The sequence below is a fragment of the Parastagonospora nodorum genome, assembly GCF_000146915.1.
Source record: "Parastagonospora nodorum SN15 chromosome Unknown scaffold_29, whole genome shotgun sequence".
NCBI lineage: Eukaryota > Fungi > Ascomycota > Dothideomycetes > Pleosporales > Phaeosphaeriaceae > Parastagonospora > Parastagonospora nodorum.
The window spans coordinates 52,498-77,226 of NW_001884577.1; the positions used below are offsets into that span (position 1 = coordinate 52,498).

The 24,729-nt window shown below is 52.4% G+C and overlaps 12 protein-coding genes across 12 annotated transcripts; 6 read left to right on the top strand and 6 right to left on the bottom strand.

Moving 5' to 3' along the window:
* Positions 1–693: 693 nt before the first annotated feature.
* SNOG_13917 (hypothetical protein) lies at positions 694–3,021 on the bottom strand (the record flags this gene model as incomplete). Its single annotated transcript, XM_001804066.1, has 1 exon — positions 694–3,021. The coding sequence occupies one exon, from the start codon at positions 3,019–3,021 to the stop codon at positions 694–696; it is 2,328 nt and encodes a 775-aa protein (XP_001804118.1).
* Positions 3,022–4,036: 1,015 nt separating this feature from the next.
* Positions 4,037–5,077, top strand: SNOG_13918 (hypothetical protein; the record flags this gene model as incomplete). The annotated part of the gene is made up of 1 exon (XM_001804067.1): positions 4,037–5,077. The coding sequence occupies one exon, from the start codon at positions 4,037–4,039 to the stop codon at positions 5,075–5,077; it is 1,041 nt and encodes a 346-aa protein (XP_001804119.1).
* A 106-nt stretch (positions 5,078–5,183) lies between these two features.
* SNOG_13919 (hypothetical protein) lies at positions 5,184–5,918 on the bottom strand (the record flags this gene model as incomplete). Its single annotated transcript, XM_001804068.1, has 2 exons — positions 5,184–5,514; positions 5,599–5,918. The coding sequence occupies 2 exons, from the start codon at positions 5,916–5,918 to the stop codon at positions 5,184–5,186; spliced, it is 651 nt and encodes a 216-aa protein (XP_001804120.1).
* Positions 5,919–5,998: 80 nt separating this feature from the next.
* On the top strand, positions 5,999–6,550 carry SNOG_13920 (hypothetical protein; the record flags this gene model as incomplete). The annotated part of the gene is made up of 1 exon (XM_001804069.1): positions 5,999–6,550. The coding sequence occupies one exon, from the start codon at positions 5,999–6,001 to the stop codon at positions 6,548–6,550; it is 552 nt and encodes a 183-aa protein (XP_001804121.1).
* Positions 6,551–7,965: 1,415 nt separating this feature from the next.
* On the top strand, positions 7,966–9,030 carry SNOG_13921 (hypothetical protein; the record flags this gene model as incomplete). The annotated part of the gene is made up of 1 exon (XM_001804070.1): positions 7,966–9,030. One exon carries the CDS (start codon positions 7,966–7,968, stop codon positions 9,028–9,030), a length of 1,065 nt encoding a protein of 354 aa, XP_001804122.1.
* Positions 9,031–9,051: 21 nt separating this feature from the next.
* On the bottom strand, positions 9,052–11,934 carry SNOG_13922 (hypothetical protein; the record flags this gene model as incomplete). Its single annotated transcript, XM_001804071.1, has 3 exons — positions 9,052–9,846; positions 9,897–10,097; positions 10,198–11,934. 3 exons carry the CDS (start codon positions 11,932–11,934, stop codon positions 9,052–9,054), a joined length of 2,733 nt encoding a protein of 910 aa, XP_001804123.1.
* Positions 11,935–14,220: 2,286 nt separating this feature from the next.
* On the top strand, positions 14,221–14,905 carry SNOG_13923 (hypothetical protein; the record flags this gene model as incomplete). Its single annotated transcript, XM_001804072.1, has 2 exons — positions 14,221–14,293; positions 14,343–14,905. The coding sequence occupies 2 exons, from the start codon at positions 14,221–14,223 to the stop codon at positions 14,903–14,905; spliced, it is 636 nt and encodes a 211-aa protein (XP_001804124.1).
* A 645-nt stretch (positions 14,906–15,550) lies between these two features.
* Positions 15,551–17,018, bottom strand: SNOG_13924 (hypothetical protein). Its single transcript, XM_001804073.1, has one exon. It carries the CDS (start codon positions 16,882–16,884, stop codon positions 15,718–15,720), a length of 1,167 nt encoding a protein of 388 aa, XP_001804125.1. The 5' UTR covers positions 16,885–17,018; the 3' UTR covers positions 15,551–15,717.
* Positions 17,019–17,868: 850 nt separating this feature from the next.
* SNOG_13925 (hypothetical protein) lies at positions 17,869–18,337 on the bottom strand (the record flags this gene model as incomplete). The annotated part of the gene is made up of 2 exons (XM_001804074.1): positions 17,869–18,036; positions 18,071–18,337. 2 exons carry the CDS (start codon positions 18,335–18,337, stop codon positions 17,869–17,871), a joined length of 435 nt encoding a protein of 144 aa, XP_001804126.1.
* A 216-nt stretch (positions 18,338–18,553) lies between these two features.
* SNOG_13926 (hypothetical protein) lies at positions 18,554–19,783 on the bottom strand (the record flags this gene model as incomplete). The annotated part of the gene is made up of 1 exon (XM_001804075.1): positions 18,554–19,783. The coding sequence occupies one exon, from the start codon at positions 19,781–19,783 to the stop codon at positions 18,554–18,556; it is 1,230 nt and encodes a 409-aa protein (XP_001804127.1).
* A 661-nt stretch (positions 19,784–20,444) lies between these two features.
* On the top strand, positions 20,445–21,678 carry SNOG_13927 (hypothetical protein; the record flags this gene model as incomplete). The annotated part of the gene is made up of 2 exons (XM_001804076.1): positions 20,445–20,452; positions 20,622–21,678. 2 exons carry the CDS (start codon positions 20,445–20,447, stop codon positions 21,676–21,678), a joined length of 1,065 nt encoding a protein of 354 aa, XP_001804128.1.
* A 293-nt stretch (positions 21,679–21,971) lies between these two features.
* Positions 21,972–24,017, top strand: SNOG_13928 (hypothetical protein; the record flags this gene model as incomplete). The annotated part of the gene is made up of 1 exon (XM_001804077.1): positions 21,972–24,017. The coding sequence occupies one exon, from the start codon at positions 21,972–21,974 to the stop codon at positions 24,015–24,017; it is 2,046 nt and encodes a 681-aa protein (XP_001804129.1).
* Positions 24,018–24,729: the final 712 nt, after the last annotated feature.

The window sequence follows — 24,729 nt, forward strand, 5'->3', positions numbered from 1 at the left end:
CGCACGAGAAGCACATGCGTGAAGGACGTGCAGCGCAGCTTTCATATTTGGTATGAGAGACTGTTTGTAAGAGCTGGCGGTCTGGAAATATGGGACATCGTCGAATTTCCAAAAATGCGAGATGAAATGTCTGTCTAGACTCAAGATACTGTGAGGGAGCAGCTGCGATCTCATATACGAACCTGGACAGACTCTATAAAGTATTGATACCTTGCAAGGCGCTAAAAAGCTTTGAAGTAGCAGAGGCAAATGTACCTGGATAGTCCTTTTCCAGAGTCCCCTACACTTTTTGGACTCCGGGCGTACGTATGAATGTAGCAACTGGTGACGATACTGTGAGATTAACGGCAAGAGACATAAGCTATGTGAGCGGCGAATAATATTGGTAAGGTGGTGTCCGTTGAGTGAGAAACTAGATAAGATTCAAGCGCTTTTCCTGGGTAGGCACCGGAGCAGTAGATGATGATTGATAATCTTTGCCTGGAAATGAGTTGAAGTGCGCGTGTACTAACGAGAGCTCCTGCACGAACCGCGAAATCTCTGCCATGGCGTAAAATCGACGAGGGATTCGTGACCGGGAGCGATCAGCACATCATGGCCACGATTAATAACCATTGCCCTACTTGCGAGCACGAAGACTGTGAGTGACAATGATACATAGTAACGTGCACACAATAACTACGTTGAATTCTTCTACTGCGAAAACATACTTCGAATCTCAGCATCTTCTTCTTCGATCTCTCCGAGTTTCTTCCCCGGCAGTCGCACTGCGCGATCGAGCGCAACAGGCAGTCCACGATGCCGACCTCGTAGCATTACCAGAATCATGACAATCTTACTGCCAGTGAACATGCCACCGCTGAAACTGTACGCTTGATCCGGCAGCCCAATGCTGATCCCGATCGTCGTGTATCCACTCACAATCTCGAACAGGATGGTGAAGACGCTGTAGGTGCGCGGATCTCCGATGGAGTGGTGTGTTTCGATCAGCGTGATGAGGAAGAGGGCGAATGCGATCCACCAGACATCGTGGGAAAGCTGGCCGCGGACCTGCTGGCTGATGAGAGAGGGCGGATTTGTCGGTGGGTGTTGCGTGAGTGAGTGAACGGATGTCGCGCGATTGAAGTCCATGGTGACTGATCGCTTCAAGGGAGCAGGTGTGGTTGTGGCTGGCGCGTGGGCGACACCAACACCGTTGAAGGCCGTCATGCGCCGCTGGAGCTGGCGACCAACGAAGGCGGTACCGCGGACGCCGACTTTGCCGAGGGATTTGATGGGCGCGAGTGATGACTTTTCTGGCTGTGGGACAGAGGACGGTAGAGAGGGCATTGCGGCGTCGACGTCGAAGAGCGAGCTGGACGCGGAGTGAAGCTGTTCTGGTTCCGCCTCGTCGCCTTCGTAAATTCCCAGTGAGCGCTCCTCGTAAACATTGGTCTTGCGCATAGTGATGATGTGTGGGTACGCAGCGGTGTAAAATATAACCAGCCACAGCACCTGCACGTCGAAGTACATTGCCGAGGGCGAGACGATGGCATATCCTCCCGACGGGATTGAAAAGCCTTCGAAGAGGGAGATGAAAATACGGCGACCGAGCGGTATGGCTTCCATGGTCGGGTTCCCAATGCCGAGAACGAGAATCAGGACCCAGTCGACCGCCACGAATGAACCAAAAGTTGCGATGAAAAGCCAGGTATCTCGAGCGGGAAACATGCTGGTGTATACGCGTCGTGGGAATTTGAGAATGAAGTCGAAGCCTTCCTTCCATATGCCATACTCCTTGTCTTTGGAGAACAGGTCAAGAAGTGTGGACATGCTCCAAACGAGGAAGCGCACAAAGACCGGAAAGGCAGCAGGTCCAGCGAGCGACAAGAGCGTTACAACGCACAGGATGTAGTACGAAGACTGGAACGGTATGAAGCCCGCGTCCAAAAGGGTGAAGCCAGCATTGCTGTACGCTGAAATAGCCAGGAAGATGCCAGCCCACCACGGGTTCTGAGCGTTGACGGCGCAGGCTTCCTTTTCGTAGACGGACATGTACGCCCCAAGTGCTATCGCGCCGAACAGCTGCCAGAGAATGAAGTACGCGGGAACGAATATGAAGAGGAACTTTAGCGCGCGGTATTCCACGCCACCCAGGTACTCTCTTTGATCTGATGACAGGTTGAAGAATTGCCCGTTGCGGCCAATGCTGCGCTTTTGCTCCTTGACGAATGACTGCACGTTGAAGCCATCGTTTAGCGTAGACTTTTCCCCAAGTGAGCGGCGGCGTTCCGACATGGTCTGGTGGCTCTGCACGTTGTAGATTGAATGTCCTGTCGTTGCTGACATTGGCCTTTTGTGAGGCTCACGCTCTCGTATGGGATCAAGAAACCCAACATGCTGTGGCGCACTCCGTTCTCTTTCACTGAGTGACGGCCGAGTCTGCGTCTGGCCCACTGGCGTGCCGGGTGGCATTTCCGTTTCCTCGGCCTCAGGAATGGTCATCGCCGTAACCATTGCCTTATTCCTTGGTGGCATACCCTTCCTGCCCTTCCCAAATGACCCCATGACTGGCATCCCAAACATCGCGCCCGTCATCCCGACTACCGCACCAATGTCACCCTTTCGTGCCTGTCGCTTCTCTTTCTCCATCTTGACAACATCCTCGAATCTTTTCTCAAACATGTGCTTCCTGAACGCGACTGTAAAGTACGACACCAGGACCTGACTCCCCATCATCATCAAAACTACCAGCTCGACTTGTTGGAATACAGTTAATTGGCTGACGTTCACGGTGTTGAGGCCTGTCGCGGTCATGGCACTCATCACCATGAACATGCTGTCCCACCATCCTATGCTTCTTGCAGGGTGAGACGCGCCCCAGAAAATAAGGCTACCAAGGAGCGTCATGCTGATGAAGTATGCATAGTGTAGCGTGATGAAGTTTATTGGTGGAACATAGGGCTTCACCGTCTCAATGATTGTGCGCATCTTCGCATGATTCGTCTCAAAAGATCCCCATCGCTCTTTGAGTCGGGCCATTACTGATGTTGTTGCAGCGGGTGAATAGCTCCGGATTGGGTCCAAATCAACGGTTTCGCATGTCGCTTGAGCTGGTTCCGATCTCAGGATTCACCCGAGCTGAAGGAAGTTTGCGCGACCAAAAAAAGATAGGAAGTGGACGGAAGAATGAATGTGAACTCAACGAATTCGAAGATCGGAGAAAAGATCGTGGATTGAGGTTTGCGGCTGAAGGCGCGTGTGCTGGCGACGCAGGCTCGAAAGGGATGAAACAGGGTCTGGGGTGGCGCGGACGGTGCCGGGGTGGGAGGGGCCGTTCCGCGTAACAGCGTCTTCGCACACGCAATCATCTCAACGGCGATGTTCTTTTACGTTCTGCTGTAGGCCGAGAGCAATATCAAGACCTATGAGCAGCGCGATTGGCGCGTCTACAAGCATCCGGCGGTTTCGACATTCGAGCTTATCTACTTCTGGTCACCAACTAAAACGAAAGATGAATTGGGGCTTCCAATAGCTGAGAGCTACGCAATGGATACAAGGCACGATAGAAGCCTAGCGATAATGTGTATGGCTCCAGCTCCTGGAGTAGGTCGCTGTTTGTTGCACCCTGGTCGCTTTCGGCCGGTTGCAGTCGACGACATGTTCACAGCCACTTCGACTTACATTGCTTCGTTCGTTCTAGGCGGTCTTTGACACACCCTAAAACACCATCTCGTTCGACAAACCTTCGACGACAAGATGCAATGCGCGGCTGATATCGCCAAGGTAAGAAGAAGTCTGTTTGAACACATCTATCGTCAATGGTCACCCCGCCCAGGACGGGTGGGACAAATATGTCGCAGGGGTGATGACTATTCGTAGAAACCACGTTGCTTGATTCGACTTACCGATTGAACATGGCGATGCTATAGCAGTCTTTCCACTATCGAAACACGTTGTCGCTGGCGCTGCGGCGGGGCGGGGCGTAGGGCGTAATCTGAGCTTGAGGATAAATGGTTGAAGCATGCCGCGTTGAATTCTTCATCTTCAGCCCAAAATGCCGTCGCTGGAAAGGGTACTCGTAACTGGTGGTAGCGGCTTTCTAGGCTCGCACATTGTGGAAAAGCTGCTCGACGATCCCATCACTTCCGTCGCCATCATCAGTCGCAACCCACGTGCGCGCACAGAGGACGACCGCATCTCTCTTCATCCCTCCAATATCGCTTCAAAAGAGGAGGTCCAGGCCATCTTCGACGCATTCAGGCCCCAGGTCGTCATACACGCAGCATCTCCAAAATCGGTCGACACGGCAGCGGCGCTCATCAGGACCAACGTTCGAGGCACCAAGGTTTTGCTTGAGTGTGCTGAAGCATGCGTGGACACGCGAGCCTTTGTGTACACTTCGTCCGACTCGGCGGTGGAGCCCAGCGAAGAGCCGCTCACAGAGGACCAAGCCAAGCTGTACGATGAAAACCACCATCCAAATCCTTACGCCATGTCGAAGGCAGTTGCAGATGTCGCGGTTCAGGCATCCAACTGCGCAAAGCTTCGCACTGCTGTCATCCGCATACCCGGCATCTATGGCGAACGTGACAACAACTTGATGCCGCAGCTGGTCTCGAGCGTGCGCAAGAACGAGCACAAGATGCAGATCGGTCAAAATAAGAAGCTGTTCGAGTTCGTCTACGTCGGAAAAGCTGCAGAAGCCCATATTCTGGCTGCACGAGCCCTCTTGGATCCTGATACCGAGATTGGTGTCGCTGGGGAAGCATTCTTCGTCTCTGATGGCAGAGCAGAACCCTTCTTCAATTTCGTGCGCAGATGCTACGCTGCTATGGGCCACCCTGTCGAGCTCAATGAAGTTACGGTCCTCCCGATGATGGCTATGCAAATGATTGCGTCTGTTACCGAGTGGGCATACAGCATCTTCACGTTAGGCACAGTGACACCAAAGCTCCGTAGGCAAAACATGGATTACTTGGATAAGAGTTGTTGCTGGTCAATTGAGAAGGCGAAGAATCGACTCGGGTATGAGCCAGTCGCTGACCAGGATGCGGCCATCAAGCGAAGCATGGAATGGGCTGTAACAAAGTCGTAGTGACATGAGGAAAGATACCAGAATTCAGCCCAAACAGAGGGGGTACTATTAGCTAACTAGATCAAAGCTCCAATTAATTCATCCCAAGAAGATTGAGCGATAAGGACTATAGAACCTCTTCAATAGAAACATCATCTATCAGCGACCTGTTAAGCTGGCCAGCGGTACAACTTATTGTGATTTCCAATCGCAGAGAAGATGCTGATGGCTGAAACGGGTTTGAGACGATCTTTGCGAACACGCCATCGTTACGAGGAGGTTGGAGCGCGACTAAGCTAATTTCTGAGCCACCCATAGTTGTGCGGATAGTGCAAGCATTGGCAGGAGGCGTATCAAATTTGAGGTGGTAAAAGACAATGCGGTAGCTTTTCGTGCTGTCAAGATTATCGACCATTTGCGAGATTGCCCCTGTGCGGCCAGTCGGGATTCGGAACAGACTAAGTGAACGTTTCGTTAGCGTAAGTTCATGATAGATCCACTCCTATCAAGCTGTCATAAAGCTTTGAGGTACATAAACTTACCACACATTCGGCCGGGATTGTTTAGGGAATACAGTGTCACTAGCAATAGACGCAGCGCCAGATAGGACCCACGGGCTCGGGGCGACACCTGGCGCAAATGCATCAAAACCTGGATTGCCGATCGTAGGAGTAGGAGCGGGAGCTGAAGATGATACTGCAGAGCTTGAGACTATTTCTGATGCGGATGGAGATGGAGTCGTTGAAGGTTCAGAGGGAGAAGATGATACTGCAGAGCTTGAGACTACTTCTGATGCCGAGGGAGATGGAGTCGTGGATGGCGCAGAAGGAGAAGATGACTCGGTTGTTGAAGAACTGAGCATAGAAGATGAAGACTCGAATGTTGACGAAATAGCTGACGAAATAGCTGAAGGAGTGGGACAAGGGCCATCAAAAAGCCTGTATGTGCAAATTGAACTTCTCAGAGTCAAACGAAACCGTTTGGCATGTGCCAGAAACGATTGCAATGGTATCGCAAATACCGGAACACTCGCCCTCATGCTGGACTCCTATATTGACAAGCGTCGAGCTGCAGGTTGGCGACACAGATGTTGCTGTAGATGAGACTGTTGTTAAAGATATTTCGGATGAAGACAAAGACGGCGTGGTTGCGGTCGAGGATGATGACTCGATCACAGAAGATTCAGTACTCGTTGAAGTTGCCTGTACTGTTGTGGACGTTGCTGAAGTTGTGGATGCGACACCTGATGACGAGGTTCCGGGGATGGACACTGCAGCGGAGGACGACGATTCAGTCGAAGAAGCAACAGCTGATGTGGATGATGTAGCAGAGGATGATGACACCCAGGAAGACATCGTGCTCGAGCTAGCTGAAGTGCTGGTGACAGTGGGCGTAGTGGAGACGGCAGGAGTAACGGCACGAGATAATGTCGACGTGACCAAAGTCGAACGAGTGGAAGTGCTAACCGATGATGGGTGCATAGAAGCACGGTGATGCTCGCATAGTCGAGGAAGCTCGCGCGGACGACGATTTCGTACCACCGCACTCTCCATAACCCTTCTGGCAGCCCTTCCCGCAGTAAGCGTTAGAGCCACCGCACCATCTGTGACATTGTTAGCGGTGTACGACTGAAGGACGATATAGTGTCGAACCCGTATTGCGAGCAGCAAGTATCTTGGGTATTGAAACCGAAGCAGGTCAGGCCAGTCCCTTTGCCACATTTACCATTGCGGCTAGATTTGAGCTTTCCGTCACCATTGCTGTCGATGTTCCCGCCGCAGCGTCCAAATTTCGACTGGCAGCCTTTTCCACAGTACGCTGAAGAAGCACCGCTGAGGCCGAATTGTTAATTGACGATCCTTGACGTTTGATTGCTAGAGTGGACTGTACTTACCAATACCCGTACTGACTGCAGCAGTCACCAAAAGAACTTTTCAGACAGGTCTGTCCGGACCGACTCCCACAATTACCATCGCGAGATACCTTTTGTGTATACGCAGCAGTGGCAAAGAAAGCCAAGTATAGCGCGACACGCATTGTTGATTAAAGATTATATTAAGTAAGTTATCGAGTGAAAACGCGCTTGAGGACAAACGATGAAAAGCGTGTTGATGGAGCAAAGACGACCCGACGCAACACTTTATATTCTACCGCATCGCCCACACCCCTTTCAAGTATCGGCATGACACCATGTATCTAAGTGAGCCTCGAAGGGGCCAAGTTTGCTGTTTTCGGGCGCATTAGCAAGTTGTGGCTGCCAGGATTGCTGTTTTCGGGCGCAATGGCAAGTCGTGGCTGTCGCCAAGAACCAGATTAGGCCAGAACGTGGCTTGTCGACTTCAGCTGACGAAGTATTTGTTCCTAGCACACTGAGATGTTCACGAACCTTAAACTCAGGGGTGAAAAGAATAGTACCGGGTGAGGCTGAACTAGCAGCAATCGAGACTATGCTTACCGAGATTAACCAGCCACGACAGCGAGCACCAAATAATAATTCCTTCTTGGAGATGAAGATCACACGGCTCGTTGGTCAGCGAATGACGAGATTTTCATGAACGGACGGGATGTTCTGTTCAGCCATTTACAAGGGGAAGTCGCAAGCAGGCGCTCCCTCCGTACACGGGTAAATCTCGAACTCGCGATCCAGGCTTGCGCACCACCTCGTGACGCCTGGTTATCATCGTCTGCAATTGTCGAGGAAAAGCAAGTGGCCTTTGACCCTGATAACAAGTCGTCTAGTTTACAGCATTTTCTCGGACATAATTCAGATTCCGCGGCTAAGTTATACTAGCAGCTGCGGCACCTAGACGCTAAACACGCGCACGTCTTTCCTACACGACAACCGACATATATGCTTCACCTATGATTGACGCTCAAATATCATATCGATCCATGCAAACCCTGCAAGGATGTCGTGTCCAGCCCGTATTTACCCATTCCACAAGCCGAAGAACCATCGTGTGCCGATTCCGCGCTGGACACTGAGCTTACCCGAGGATGTCAAGCAGGTCTACACAGCATATATCGGAGTACAACAGCACATCGACGACAATGAGGCTGCGAATTCCGCAGCTCAAGCAATCCAGCAGGTCAAAAAATGGCTTGTGCAAGACGACGGCCCTGCGACACACGAATCATTCACCGTGATCGAGGACGACTCAACTAAAGACGTTGCCGTGTGGGTATGTTACTGGAATGACTTGGAGAAGCATAAATCGAGTATGGAGAAACTCTCGTTGTCGTCTATACACTCCAGCCTGTCGAGTCCTTCAATCGGCCTCTGGCGCGAAACCTTCACCAGCTCCGTCTCCCGTCTCGAAACAAACTACTCGGGCCTCGACTACCTGCCCGGTCTCGCGCGTCTTCCCCGCGCAGATACCGTCGAGCACACGTTGTCTGCATACTGGGGCGCCGCGCGCGATCGTATTCCAGATTCCGCTCACGACCTATTTCCTCGCGCTGCAGAGTCTCCGCCTTCAACTACTGTGACGAGTGGAAGAGGCAAACACCTCCTCGGGACTAACCACGCCAATCTCGTGCACATCCGCTCAGGCCAATACTGGGAGAATTGCAGCCAAATGGAAGCCGACGCATACGAGCAGAAACTGGAGCCCACACTGCGCTCGGGTCTACAATACTTGCAGCAAAATCCCGCGGACACGGGCGCCATTGCATTGCGCTACATGCAGAACGCTGACTTGCCATATGATCCCAACGCACGTCAAAAGAAAGAATCATGTGGCGCGGGCTTCTTTGCGAATCTGGAGGATCTGGAGAGATGGGCGCATACGCATCAGTCGCACTTGAAGATCTACCGTGGGGCACTGGCGCATTACAAAGAGTTTGGTGATTTGAGGAAGTTTAGAACCTGGCATGAAGTTTCGGTGATTGGGGAGAGCGATGCGACGTTCGAGTATGTCAACTGCGATTTAGACCCGGGCGTGGGTGAGGGAATGATCAGTTGGAGTGGTTGAAGCGACAGCTATTATAATTTGTCATGGACCAGGCTGTCCACCCACATGCTCATCAACAATGATACCTAGACCACCTTGATCACCTTCTATGCCAGTCTCAAACGGCGGGTTCCCTGGATCCGAGTTTGCGCGCTGGTAACGTTGTCTGTTTTGTACCGTGCTGAGCCCAAGCCATCCACCGAACACTGGCCGATCTGCAGGTGGTGATGCTGGGAATAACATGTACTCGCTGCTTGAGCGCCCTTCGGTGATCTCGCTACTGCGGCGGCGACCATCACCGCGGGCGCGAGCTCGATCTGCTGGAGCTGCGTGCGAGCGATGTACGTCCGATGGGCGTCGAACAAGTGGTCTGTTTGACTCATCGCTCGTGCGATACTGTTCGTAGATGGGAAGCGTCGGTTCGGTGAATGATGCGTCGCTCTCGTTGGGGGGACGTCGCGTTGTCATTGCAGGTGGAAACAATGAATGCGCCATTGCTGGAGTTTCCTGCATGGCCGAGTCCTCCCGCGGACGAAAGGTATCGGGGTACATGGTCAGCTCTATGGAAGGTGACGCCTCATGTCTTGTGGGTCTTGGAGGTTGTTCTCGTGGTTCAGGATCATATGTATGTCCTTTTGTCCAGACCAAAGTCTTTTGTCGCGACCTGATGAGTCCCAACTTTACGCCTAACGACTCCAGTGGGTCGAACGTAAAACGAGATACAAAGCGAAATATCGCTCGGAACCAATATGTCAATAACCTATAGTCGCGGGTCATGCGCAAACCATCCATTGCAGCATCGTAGTCTTCGGTGGAGAGGAAGGATTGCTGGCACCACTGTCGATGTGTTAGAATGTAAATAGTGAGCCGGAATGAGTTGGGCATACCTCAACTGTGATGTAGAACATGGAAAACAAGAGTACCAATCCAGTCATGAGAGTACCGGCGGTCCAATACCAAAGCACCCATACACTGTTTGACGTATCCTGAACTGAAAAGTCGAGGTAGCCTCCTTTGCCAGCCCAGTTGCTAGTGACACAATCGCATGTCTTGTACCAGCCAAAAGTCTGCGCGAGGACAATATAGACCTATTTGTTGTCAGTGACAGGTCGGAGAAATACAATGGATGGGGTTGGAAGTGTGCACTGTGTGCAGGATGCGAGAGGGGCAAGACGACCATGCACTCACCAGCCAAGTGGCGTTAAATACTTCAATGGGGCGGAAGAAGAAACGCTCCCACTTCTTTTGCGTGCTCAATGCTCCAATCCGTCGGATGGCCTTTTCTAGATTGGTTTTGACACTGGCTCTCTTCGCTCTTCTGTTTCTGGTAGGCACCAAAAGCACAAACCACACGACCAGCCTGATGAATTGCGACTCTACCTTGAAGGAGAAACTTGATGTCGTCCGCTTCAGATTTGACCATCTTTGTTGCGTGTTGTCTTCAAGTGTCTTGAAAACCGTGTAAGTACGAAGGCGTCTCGTGATCCAATCGAGCCACGGCACGTTCATTTGGTAAGGTGACGTTGCCAACCACACGGTCATCTCGACGATGATGAGCCCGAGCGCAACACAGAAGAATATGGTGTAGCCGCCACTCCTACACCCCAAGCCAACGGTCGGTGTAAAGTAGCTCAAAGCGAATGCGCCACCGCAGCTGCCAGCAACGATCAAAACTGCACTCGCAATCTGCCAGAATTCGCGAATGTCAAACCACATCAGCCCTTCGGCGTTGATCGTTCCTAGAACTAGATTCATGCGTGCATCGCGTTCATCGGCTAGCCAATTTCGACCTTTGTGCGCAATGTAGCAGTCTTCGATGTCAGAGAGGATGGGATGTGCCGCGCCATAATGCCAACGTACTCGTGCTTGACCAGCAAAGTCCTCAAAGAACTCATATGCATTCTCTTCAGCGTTGGCAATGTCGTCAACCCTGATCTTGAGTTTTTCAAATTCGGGGTGGTCTCGAAACGTCTCCATGAAGTGATTGCGATGCTCCTCATTGTGCAAGGCGTTTCGGACGTGATCAACTAATGCATTCAGCTTCTTTCGAATAGCTTCGGCGGCGATCGGATTGCGGTCAACGACCGAGCACATGATGAGTATGGGGAACCAGGCGAGCAGACAACCCAGAGCAAGATCGTGGGCAGTTGTGTTCTGGCCAAGGTTGTTGAAGGCGCCTTCGACCGACAACGCAAAGGCAAACAAGAACCACCCGATCGATACGAAGACTGTGTACGTGTTAGCTGAGGGTGACGAGAGTGACAGACCAAAAGACGAGTGTTCACCTGGCACAGCTCCTCTCCTTCTCATCTCACGAAGTTCACGAGCCAGAATGCGCCGCATGACTCGCAGCGACTTGTTCGTGTCGGTCAACTCCAGATCTCTGCTGAACAAGGCGATGCGCAACAGACACTCGGCCTCCTTCTTGCTATACTGCACAACATCGGGTTTCAGCGCGTACTGATTCATCACCAAAAGTAGATACATTGAATCCCGCATGCTGCCAAAGTCGGTTTTGCGATCCGGCGTTTCATCGTACTTTACAGCCATGTCGACCATCAGGGCTGCCTTTGCCGAGACTTTGATGTTCCACAGCACATATGAGAGTGATGCGATTGGCGAGCCGATCCACCGCGCGAGAGCTAGAAGCGTCCGTCTGGTGGAGTTACTCTCGAAAGGTGCTTGAAGCATGGTGCCGACGACCGGTAGGATCCATGTGGTCAGAGTGCTCGAGACATCATTCCACGTGTAGTAATCAGTCCCAGTACCACAAACTGCAAGGCAACCCGCGCGAGTGATTTGCGTCGTCTGGTTATACTTGATGCCGACTAGAGGTCCATGATAGCCGTATAGATGCTGCAGCGTGGCGTTGTTGCTGAACTTGATTGCGCAATCATCGAAGCTGATCCTCATGGCCACTGTCATGGGATGGGACTAATGTAAGTTGACATGTAGCGCATCTGTCAGGCCAAAAGTATCGTGTGGACCTCGGGCTTGGTTATATGCGTTGCAGGACGCGGGACGGTTGCACTTCGCTCCGTGTTTCCCGACATGGCTATCTTGGTGGCGCACCAATCGAGCACAGCTCTTCGACGAAAGTAGGGCTGCCACCGCCGAAAGCAGTAGTTGAGCCTCATGGCTCAGCAGGCATCGATAGCATGCGGCAGCTGTGCGACGCGGCGCGCTCAGCTCGAATGTCAGCCCAACATGCGCTTGTAGCAGGGTCGATATAAGGGCGGCGACTGGGCGATGAAAGGCATCGCGCGCCAGGAGGACGATTTGCGGCGGGGTGCATTTAGTGACGAATGAATCAAGCAATCATGAAATATGCCAGCGTGACGCGCATTCTGGACCCAAAACTGTCGATACAGGAAGCGGGTTCCCGCAAGTGTAGTTCAAGAAGGGTTCGTCAGGTGTGGGGGCCGGGCGCTCACCGGTACCCAGGTGGGAGGGACAACCACTACCCCGGTCCGGCTGAACGACACTGCCGTGTCCATCACATTCTGGCTAAAACAGATGGTTGGTGGTTGAAGAAACACAGAAGAACAAGAGGAAAATAGAATTTCTAGACTGCAGACGCCGCGCTCAGCCGAATGGGTTTGGCGTGCAAGTCTTCAGTCTGCGATCCCTTTCGTGGAGCCTGACAGTGAAGATGGAGAGGCATGAATTGGCTTGGAAGATGTAGTCATTGAAGTTACTTGTACTTGAGTAGTTCGAGCTTATGGAACAACGCGTTTTCAACAACTGCGTCCATTTGAAATCATGCTATGGATCTGTGAAGTGAAGAGCAGGTCGAGGAACAGGTGGGGGTGGAGGACGTGTATGCGAAACACGCGAGCGAATGAGATGCCGTGTTTCTGCCGGGTTCGCCGCCGGATTTCAGAGGAGAGCTCCGGAATTCATCACCACCATCTTTCGCCCTGCATTTTGTAGCTTGATCTGTAATCCAAAAAACCATCATGGACTCCGGGCGCCCACTCCCTCTCTCTCGAACCCACATCCAGGACTAAATGGCGGATTTCAACATGCAAAGCACCAAGCCCGACAAAACATCTGCCCCGTACGGCCAAGCATGCGTACACTGCGTGAAGGCCAAGTCTCGATGCATGCTACGCACAGGAGGCAGTTGCGAAAGGTTAGTATTGCGCCAGATGTCTACATCAACTCACGTAGATACTGTCGATATCTTCTTGCCCTGCGACTACCTCCCCACTAACACCATCACAGGTGTCATAGACTCAACAAAGAGTGCGTTCCTTCGGCCACTCTCCGCAGGAGAAGCGCGAAGCAAGCCAAAGTCTCTAAGCGGAATCAGCTAGAGGATAAGCTCGACGATCTTGTCACTCTCATCCGAACCCAACAAGTTGCTCAAGCATCGGAGCGATCAGTGGACCAGCAAGTCATCACACCCTCATCGCTGGACTTTTCGCCGCAACAGACAGGGTACACGACTCCTTGTGATGGTGGCCTTACGGAATCTGATCTTCATGCGTTTCGAGAGTTTCACTTGCCATATTTCCCGATGATATATCTGCCGCCAAGCATGTCTGCCAGAGAATTGCAGCGGGAGAAGCCTATGCTAGCACTGGCTATCGAGATAGTCATGAACAAAGCATCTACGCAGCAAGTTCAACTAAGTGAGAGATTTCGTACCAAAATGGCGATGAAGCTATTCGTAGATGGAGAGAAGAGCCTAGACTTGCTGCTCAGTTTGCTAGTCTGCATGGCATGGTAAAGGTCTCTCTCGCATCATTGACTTTGGCTCACTCTTGCAGGTCTGTCTACTTCACCTCGGGGAAAAAGTTCCTGGTTATGTTCTCTGCCACTTCTCGGTCACTTGTGAGCGACCTCAGGGTGGATCGAACGAGATTTCCGTCTTGGTGCCCGTCAATAGCACCAGGTTGTGAGGAGGGCATCGAACAGTCCAATGAAAGCAGGCGCACGTTGCTCGCGTGTTATGCCATGACCGCAATGTAAGGATTCACGCACTGTGATGGCATTGAGGCTGACCTTTACAGCATATCGTTGACGTTCAATTCGGACATTATTGCATGGTCACCTCAGCTTGAAGAAAATTGCGCCAAACTAGCACAGGCAAGAGAGACCGAGGGGGATGAAATCCTCATCGCGATCGTTTTCATATCGCGCATATGTTTACAAGCAACTGAGGTTCATCGTTACCTGGCGGACAATAACGGCGGACACGTATCGATGCACATCAAGCCTCTCAAGGACAAGCTCGAACTATTCAAAGCCACGTTGTCGGATGAACAAAGAAGTCACAGTAAGCAATTATTTCATGAATCAGGATTCTGATAACTGACCACATCCAGCCACTGTTAACGCTTACCTCTGCGCAGCCGCAATTGCGATACACGAGCTTGCCATCTTCCATCCGCCCACAGTCGCGACACCCTTCAATTCAGCGCTCGACCACAAGCGCATAGGCTACTTGACAAACTGTCTACAAGCATGCCAGGACTACACCGAGAGCTACCTGAACTCCGATATGATATACGTGACGACTGCCTCCGGACTGCTCTTCTCCTACTGCCTGAAGACACTGCACAAATTGTCGACGCTTCAAGACTTCATGTGGGATACTACCATCGCAAAGCAAACAGTGGATGTCGTCGGCTTACTCGAACGCTGTGCTGGTAGCGCGGAGGAGAGTAATGCCCGATTGAAGGAGCAAACCGGTGAGGACAGCGTGTATCTGAAGGCAGCGCGGACGCTGAGGGAGATGGCTCCAAACTGGAGAGTCGCAGTGGCCCACGAACCTTCGAGTAACGGTGACGCGACTACCGTAGAAACCTGGCCTGCCGTCGACCACATGGATTTGTCGCTGCTGGATTTCTCGGGGGATTTCTGGCTGAATGCGCCGTTTGATGTCTGAATTGCAGGCGAGTGCGGCTGCGTTCAAGGTTCTTTCTCGACCCATATGTGGCCACCTTCTTACCGTGGAACGCATCGGTGTGGATTCGTCTCCCGTGAGCTCGCCCAAGAGCGCATATAGAACGCGCGTGGTGTCAACAAGTTCAATCCTCTGGGTGCAGGCAATACCTTGGGAGAAACTCATGTAATAATTCGGAAAATGAAAGCAGGCCTCTGGAGAAAACGAGCAGTGTGTATGGCGTCGACGAGGTTGAATTTACAAATGCAAGCGTCACCATCACCTCGAATGATCCAAGCAAGGCCCCGGATAAGGAGAGTAGTATTTCGGAAGATACAAGCAGCGCACTGCCTGCGAGTGTGGTCAATGTACCAGCAGTATCCAAGGACTTATCTTTAGACGCGCTATTAGACAGAGCAAAGACATGGGACTTGTACAATAGACGAAAAGCTAGATATCGGACGTTGTAAGACATAGATTGCAGTTCATTGCTGAGAATTAGTGGAGTAATTTGTGGAGGCGGGATGGAGAAATGACGCGTCGCTAGCGCCTTCCCGTGATATAGAAAGAGCAGCTGTGTCGCACCGCACCTCTGCATTTCCGAATTCACTCAATTCACACGTTCATCACTGGCACAGCACACAAAAGTTCTCGCACGAAAATGGTTATCATTCGCCGCGCACGACGACATTACAGACACATACGAGAGAGACCCCACGTACACCGCAGTGCAGTCTGAGAAAAGAAAGTCCAAGTCTATTAACCCAATCGACAAACAAGCACCTCGGCGGTTACTACCATGTCATATATCACATCTACAAGGCAAAGGCAGCAAAGGCGAAGACGACGGACAAAGCCATGGCCATGGAGTTGACAGCCGAGACGGATGTGGCTCCGGGGGCGTTACCAGTGGCTTGAGCTGGGGTGGGACCGGTGCCAGTAGCGCTACCGGCCGCACCACCGGCGACACCGCCAGAGGAAGAAGCGTTGCCGCTGGGAGAAGCAACGCCACCGCTGGGGGAAGCAGAGCCGCTGGACTTGGGGCCAGCGCTGCCGCTGGGGCTAGCAGACGAGGACGAAGCGGATGGGAGCTCCTTCTTCTCAGGGCAGCTGAGGTCGTAGCGGGGCTTGGTGTTGAGGTTGTCGGTGATGGCGAACTTGACGTCGTTGGCTGGGTTGGCGTCACGGAGGGTGTACCAGAAGACGTTCTTCTTGCCGAACAGCGCGCAGCCGACTTCCTTCCAGTACTTGCCGGCGTTGTCGACGGATGCGTCCGCAGCGCCGTAGGTCTTGCCGCTGTATGCCCAGCCGGTCTCGGTGATCCAGACGTCCTTGCTGCCGGCGACACCCTCGGTGGCGGAGAGCGCGCTGCTAAGGAGGTTGGCGGCGTTGTCGAGGGAGTTGTTGCGCTCGACCTCGTAGTAGGGGAAGGCGTTGACGGACAGGAAGTCGACGTTGTCGATGACGGCCTTGTTGGAGACGTTCACCCAGGCGGTCCAGGTGTCGACGTGGGTGACCTTGATCTTGGCGAGCGGTGTGTTGGCGAGCTTGGAGCGGACGTCCTTGATGAACTTCACAATCTGCTCGGCGCTGTTACCGACACCAGACTTGTTCCGGATACCGGGCTCGGACACGCGGTAGAGGTCCTCGCTGCCGACCGAGATGCCGACGATGAGGTCGGTCAGCTTGGTGCCGTGCTCCTTGATGGCCGCGGTGAGCGCGTTGAGCTCACCGTCGATGCTGGTGGTGCCCGACGCCCACACACCGAGGAGGAGCTTTGTGTCGGTCGCAACGGCGGCGGCGAAGGCAGCGATGGGCTTGGGGTCCTGCTCGGTGCCGGCCTGGATGTTGGTGTACAGGCGGATCGTGTTGAACTTGCCCGGCGCGCCCTGGAGCCCCTTTGCCGTCTTGAACTCCTTCTCAAAGTCCTCCTGTGTCTTCGCTGTGCCAGTGTCGGTCGTGGCGCCGGCATTGAAGCCCATGACCAGGTCCTGGGCAATCGCGCTGCCAACGGTGGCCGCGGGCGACCGCGAGAAGAGCTGTGAAACGCATATTTGTGGTAAAATTTGTTTGAGAGAGTGACTGTGGGAATAAAAAGGGAAGAAATATAGAGAGGAGAAGAAGTTGAAAGAGTGGAAACGTGAAGATTCACGAGAGTGGTGAAGGAGAGAAGTAAGATCGCTGACGACCTGCAAACGTTCATGGCTCACTAGTAGCACCCCGTACAGCTAATTGCGGTTGGGGAACCCGCCCCCATGATTGGCTGTGCAGTCCAGGCGCCGCTCGGCCTTGGCATAATCGCGCCCCTGTGTTGGGCACAGCCACGGCCGTTTTGGTCCTTGAAACAGCGCCTCAACCCCTGCATTCTGCGCATCAAACATTCGTCGAATGCAGATCGGTGTTATGACGATGCCACGCTGATCACAATGCAGTCCATGGAGTACCACAGCAACACGCTGGCAGAAGATTGGAAAATATGTTGGCGTTGCTTTGGCATGCATTGAGCATTTCAGCGCGCCACTTTGTGCGTGGTGCCACAAGCCTTTGCCGCCGCGGGACGCCGCAATGTCAGGCCATAATAAGGTTGACTCCTGGACGAGTCATCAGCGGTCCGTTGAAGTCCGTCGATCGTGACTTTTAGTGCAGATGTACTGGCTACCGCACTGAGTACCAACTGGTGACTCTATTAAACCACGGTCACAGCAATGTCCAAGTGTCGCATCACAGTCACTGCCAGTCATTGACGGGCAACTAGCCTCCAAGGTGATAAGAGCAATGATGTAGTATTGTTGGAATTGTACCTTGTGTGCTGCTGGACATCAAGATATGACCAGCAATCAAAGATAGACTCGCCTCTTGATTCCCATAGCACATAAAACAAACTTGGGCTGGCGTCTGACGCACAATCTGGGACTTCAACGATACTCCTCACGATCAGAAAAGCCTTCTGGTCTCGGTAAATCTGCCTACGGGTCTACCCATGGACCCGGCGCAAGTTTCTCTTCCCGTCTATCGCACCAGCGCACGAGGCTGTTGTTGAAGAATCGCGACTCCAGGAGAGACCTTGCTGGCTGGATCTGGCTTGTGAACCACTGCGCCATCTCGCCCTTGCCCAGGAGTTTTTTGACTTCGTTCTACTTAGTGTCACCAGTATGGCAGCGCACGTACAATGTGGCCTACACTCAGTTCGAAGAGGAGATAGTCGTGTCCGAGGGCTTCCGCGTTGCATTTTGTGAAAGCTGCAAGGTCGCTCTCTTTCCCAAAAATAAGATGGCAGCTTTTTTCAATCAGCTCGACTATGTCATGTACGATCTGGCTCAGTCTAGGCTTGGGCGCAGCAAGCTCACGGGTGAGTATGGGGAAGTCTTGCTCAGACGCGAGCATCATGTGGATGAGCGAAGAGGTTTCGTCGCCTGAAACCTTGGTTGTTGACATGATCGGAAGCGTGGCTGCGATATTGCTCGAAGTTTGACGAGGTGAGCCGTGGCAAGGACTGTCTATGAAATATATCTGTTCCTCACAGTCACGTGCGCCGTGATGGGAGATGTGACTAATAGTTATATTTAGTGAAGGCTTTGTTCCGTCACTCGAAACCTACCTTTGACACCACAACCATTGAACGCTCTTGGGCCACTAAGGCCTCCGGCTGCATCACGTCTTTTCCTTGGGCTCGCCCCCATTACGTTGATGTGAATCGCTCCGCCATCGAAAGTGTGGCGCAAACAAGTCGTACACGCTCTCGTCATCCGAGGAGTCCGCTTCTGCTTCTATCCGCGACTGTCTGCGCTGCTGTCCTGGGCTGCGCCGCTGGAAAGGCGTTCGATCTAATGTTGTAGATATTGAAGTTGAGCGTGGACGTGGACGAGGCTCGGTCTCGATCTTAAGCGTTAGGTCCAGCTGCAGTGTGCGTTCCATCGCTCTGTCTAGCTGTCTGACTGGCGCTGGTAGTGCTGGAAGAGATAGACGAGTGCGGTGTCGTGGGCCGTTCACAAGTGGCTGGGGCGGTGCGGCGCGCAGTACAGTGGACATTGATGACGTGGATCTTTGAAAATCTGGCCGTGAAGATGGCGCTGTGTTTGGCCTGGGAAAAGATCTGGCGGATGGCGGTAGGACGTGTAGAGTCGATCGCAGCGTTTTGTCGTAATGGATAACCTTGAACTCGACATTGCCTTGTGCAATCTGATCGTTCGCAATCGTACGTCTCATCAGATACGCTCGTTGGTATTGCAGCTCCTCCGCAATATCTTTTGGCAGCTGCTCAAGTTCTTCAGAACGGAACTCGCCTCCATGGCGGGCAAGACCAGCGTAAAAGAGTATAAGAAACTTCTCACAAAGGGTATAGTAGCCCAAGTGGTCCCGGAGGTATTCGAAAGGCTCAGGGCTCAGCGGCATTCGCATACGAGTTTCCAAGAATTGCCGGTAGCATGCGCTGAACGTGTCGATGAGCTTGTTCTGCATTTGCGGGAGGGCGAGCATATGGCCCAGGTGCCACGCTTTGGCCAACTTTAGCATCATATCGCTGCTGCCAGTGAGCTTCTCGAAGGGATTAGGCGCCACGGGCCGCATCTTTCCCAAGAAGCCACTCTGTTCGATATCCTCCATTGCGATCTCGAAGACGATGTAGTCAGTATTCGTTATGGTTGAACCCTCTGTGACATTCTCACGCAGAGCTGGAGCACCCCTCAGAGCTGCTTGCGATATGTGCACCACGCGAGATCGTGGTAGTCGTCCTATGTACACATCAAAGCCGTTGGTGGGGAGGCTGTGGTCTGTGTCAGAGAAGCCTAAGGCGAGAGAGAAAGAGCTATACCTCGATCCTAGTGAAACTCTTCGACTTGCGGCGGGTTGACCGAAAAAGGTTGCGCCAAAGAAGTTTAACATGATGTTAGTTTTGCAGTGAAGAGGGGGAGAAAAGAACAGGATATATTATGTGGGTCGTGCGTGAATTCACAGGACAGGCCATTGGAGGCAGCAGATTGTGACTAGTGACATAATTTTGGTGTGTGATGAGAATAATAGTGTGAAATTGAGGAGAAATGAGGGAATAAAAAGCGACAGCATGGACTCCGTATCATGCGCGAATACTTAGAGTCCTTCGGAGCATTGATTCTGCTAGTCTTTACCGTACCAGACATCGTGAGCCACGGTTGTGTGAGTAGCAGTGGACGACTGAAAGCTGCCTGTGGACAACAAATGATGAGTATGTGGTCGTTCATGACTGTGACGTTGGGGTGACATGTGAAAGGCAAGCCCAGACAAGGCGACCTTCTGGCGCCTGAATGTCGATCACAGTGTGTTCAGACTAGCCGAAATGTAGGAGTGCGATGTGCAGATATTTGACTTGCTACCATGGTCTTGATGGGATGGAAGAGGAGCCGGACAGCGTCGTCTGGAAAGATGGTAGTGAGCGCTCGGGCCAAGCGCTAACGGGCCGACGCGAAATGGAAACCTCGCGTCATCACGTTCTCAGCTTTCCACATTTCGCACAAACCTCGCTAATGTCGTTATTACGGGTGACTGGGCTGTCACAGAAACTAGCATCATGTGCTAGTACGACACGCGCCACAGCAACGCTTCGACCTATCACTTTTCGATGGGGACACCTTTCAGTACAGACGCGTAGTCAGCACTACAAACCACCAAGGCCTACACGAAAACTTCCCAGCACAGCACAACCACAAGAGGACCCCCACACGGTTGAACAGAGAATACAATACAGTTCTGCCGAGGACCACTTACTCGAGGATGTCGCTCCTGAGCATTTTCAGTGGCCCAACGTGAAGATTCGCTATCTCCGCCCGGCAATTTGGGCACTTATTGTCTCTGGAGGAATCTTTACCGGTCTTGCTTACCTTGAAGCGAAGAAAGAGCTCAAATCGAGAAAGTCGTCTGGATGGCTAGAAGCGCCACAATGGGGCATGCAGAGGCGTACAGCGCCAACACCTACTGAACTTGCTACGCAATGGTGGGGACGGCTCGACAACATTTCGAAGTTAAGTTGTGGTATCATTGCTGCCAACAGCGCCGTCCACTTGACGAGCTTTGTGGCACCTCAATTCTGGAACGCTTTATGGCACACACCAGCCCGCAACGTCAACTACACTCAGTTCACATCAATGTTCGTGCATTCTGGGCCATTCCATTTGTTCGTCAATATGTACGCCACCTACAACTTCATGTTACCCGTAGGCTATTCGCGTGCTTTCGAGGGCCAGCCATATCATGTCCTGTCCTTTTTCCTTGCGACTGGAGTCCTTTCAGGCTTCGCACAGCACTGGGCAACTCTCATAACGCCTTCAAAGAGAGCGATACCTGAGATCTTCATCAAAAGTGGAGGTGCAAGTGGAGCACTTTTGGGCATACTTGGTGCCTTCTGCATGGAGTACCCTCACGCAGGATTGGGCATTATGTTTATTCCTGTGCACTTCGAAGCGCAATACGTGTTGCCAGCTGTCATGCTATTCGACTTCATTGGAATGGTTCGCGGCTACTCGTTTGTGAACTTTGGACATGCGGCAGGTTGCAAGTTTCTCCTCTCCCAGCATAAGCTAATTGTTGTCAGGCGCATCTTTCCGGCACTTTGCTCGGAGTGGGTTATTGCTACCTGGATGGAAAGGACAAGATCTGGAAGCCCCTTGTTCGGTTCTGGAAGCAAAGGCTGCAATAGAATAACAACAAGAAACGCACATAGCAAACACGAGTCAACACAAGGCCGAAATTCGCAACACCAAGACAGCGCAGCATGGACGCTCCCGCATTGCCAATTGACAATCTGACCGGAACGTGTCAAAGACCAACAGAGCTAAGTAAACAAGAAACATGCTAGATCGTTTCCATTTTGTGTGGTAATGATAACAAAGGAGCGCTTGTTATCAAACTTTGCGTCTTTCATACCACGCCTTCTGCAAGTTTGTACTTCGCTGGAGATCAAAGACGTGCGATGTGGGATACAAACCACACTGACAAGTGAATCAAATTCTTTTGATGATGGAGGCTTTCACCAAAAATAAATATCATATCGCACCCCAAAAATAGTAAATTCTCACATCACCTGCTCTGAATCGACATGATGTCTAGTCAAGCTGGTAAAATGGTCACCGTAGGGTCTATACACGGCCAACCCACCGACGTCGAGATAAGCAGTCGAGCGCAGGCACTGTGCCAATTTCTCCGGGATCTACCGTCTGGTTCAGCGTTGCCAGATGTTCGTATCGCATCATTGCGCATTGTGCTGGCATATCTAGATGGCGACGAAGCCTTGACAGGACTCATGACCTCAACACACGACACAGCTTTGCTACTCCTCTTTGCACAAACATGGGCACTCGCTGCGCGACTCGGTCTTCCTACCGTCCAGAACAAGCTTACATCGGCTATGCAAGATGTCTACGATGTCAGTCTTGACGACCACACAGTCTATCCCGCGGACGAATTCCTACTCAAGGCCTTCAACCACTTAGTCCAGGAAGCTGGTGAAGACAGCCACGCCGAGTCGTTCTTGATATGCTTCGTGGCCAGAACTACACCCACAACGTCCGAGTTGGAGAAACAGCTTAATGCCAATGGCTTCGCCGAAAACATTCGAGGCAGTCTTCTGGCTGAGGCGAGATCATTCGACCGTGATCCCATCGAGCAGACGCCGCAACGGTTCCGCGTTGACACATCGCATCCACCGTCGTACCAGCCACTCGATGCGCGCTCCGCATATGTGCCTGTCTTCGTATCCAGACGCACTCCAGTGTCAGCAATGCATGAAAAACAAAGTTGCCGTCCCTTCCAACCTGCGGACTCGCATTTGTCTTGCCAGACTTTTCTCTTGCCACCTGCGATGTCACCTCCTCCCACATATGACAACATGTTCAATTACAGTGCCGTCCTGCCACACATGAAAGATGTGCCTGTCAGCCATGGCGATTCCGCTTTTCCATGGACATTTCCTGCTGGCAGAGATCCATTGCATCCTCCTGTACCCACTATGACCGATCATTTTGCAATGCCAATTCAGGATGTTCCATCAGGTCCACCTCTTATTCGGATTGCCGATGCTGCTGCAACCGCAGCTCAAAATCGCGGCTTAGGGCTGGATAATGGAGCACAAACCACAGCTTCGAATGCGGCTGCGGCACCTCCAATGGCTCCATCGGTCCCAACACCAGACGAAGGTCCTCCAAGGATGCCTCAAATCGCACAGGGTGCTCGGAACAACTCACAAAATGCGACGGTGATGGAGCCTGGGCTTGCAAATAACGCATCTGTGCCAATTGCACCCACATTACCACCACTTGCGCCAGCAACGAGTCCAGCGGTACGGCCAGTCGATACAGCACCGATTCGACAACCTGTTGGGTTTATAGATGGCATCGAGGCAGGAGCACGAACACTCAGTGTGCCCGCACCAATGGCACCCGCATCATCATCTCCTGCGCCAGTATCGATTCCAATAGTACAGCCAGTCGATGCAGCTCCAACTCAGCAGCCTGGTATGTCTCCAGATGAAAGCGAAGCCGTCTCAAGACCAGAGACCGATACACATGCTCCACAGAAAATCCTGCATTGTTGCGAATTCCGTCCAGTGAAGCAGCGAAACTGGGTGTCGCGCATCTTGCACGGCTGGCGATGCCCTGGTGTCCCATGCCCTCAGCATGAGTGTGAGAATCGTCCACCAGCAATCAACCAGATCACAAGAAGTGCAGGAGCGACTAGTTGCGGATGTCACCATTGGATATTGCCGGCAGAAGGTATCGTCTTCAGTACACATGCTCAACGTAGCCAAGCATCGCACCATCAACACAGTTCCCCCAGTCCTGAGCCTCGCCGCGGCGATGTCAATGAACCTTCAAAAAACTCGCCCCGCCGTGGGCGTACTCGCCACACCCCTCGCAACGACACAATCGCCATACGCACCCCATATCACGATATCCACGTACCCAGAAGCACCCACCCAGCCCGTCGTGGCGACCGTGGACACCGCGACGAGCGCACCCACCGCGGAAGTCGGCGCCACACATCGCGCAGCAGCAGCGACGAGACGATCGCATGGTGGCGCCCGAAGAAGACTGGGGAGAAGACCAAGTTCAATCTGGTGAGCTATGAGCGGCATCGGTGGGATGAGTGAGGGAGAGCTGGATGGATAGCTTCACAACGTCAAGATTCTCATTTTCGGCGTTTTGTAAATTTTCAACCTTTTCGGAGGGGAGGTTTTTTTTTGGGATAGACTACCATAGATCGCATACACACTCACAATAGACTATATCATATTTCAAACTTGACAATTTTCACATGCTTACGCCGAAACGCATCCCGTATACCTCAACTCCACTAATGTCAAAACGCCATCCCCAAGTCACATTCGACAAGTACAACACATCTCCCCTCCTCCTTCCCCCCTCCTCCCCGCAACATCCCTCAAAATCCCCCAAACCCAATTCTTCAGCCCCCGAGTACTCCGATACCTGCGTCTGCGCTCCTCCCTACTCCGCCTGCTCTCTGCGTAGATGGGCCGCATGATTTCGATGCTGTCGCGCACGTGGACGACGCTGCCGTGATTGCCCATTGTGCTTCGAGGAAGGTATATGGAAGTGTTTTATGTGGTAATCCCAGGGGGCGATGATATGGGCTGTGTGACTCCGCAGCTTTGTGTGTGGTAGGTTTGACAAGGTGATTGTGGGAGCTGGAGGTGTTCGCTTGCTTGCAAAGGGCTGTGCTGTGCGTAAAATGCTTTGAATAGGATTTCGACTTTTGCAAAATGGTTAGTGGAATGGATGATGAGAGAGGTCGATTCTAATAGCATTGGAAACGTGAGCATTTCTTCAACCGTGGATGTCATT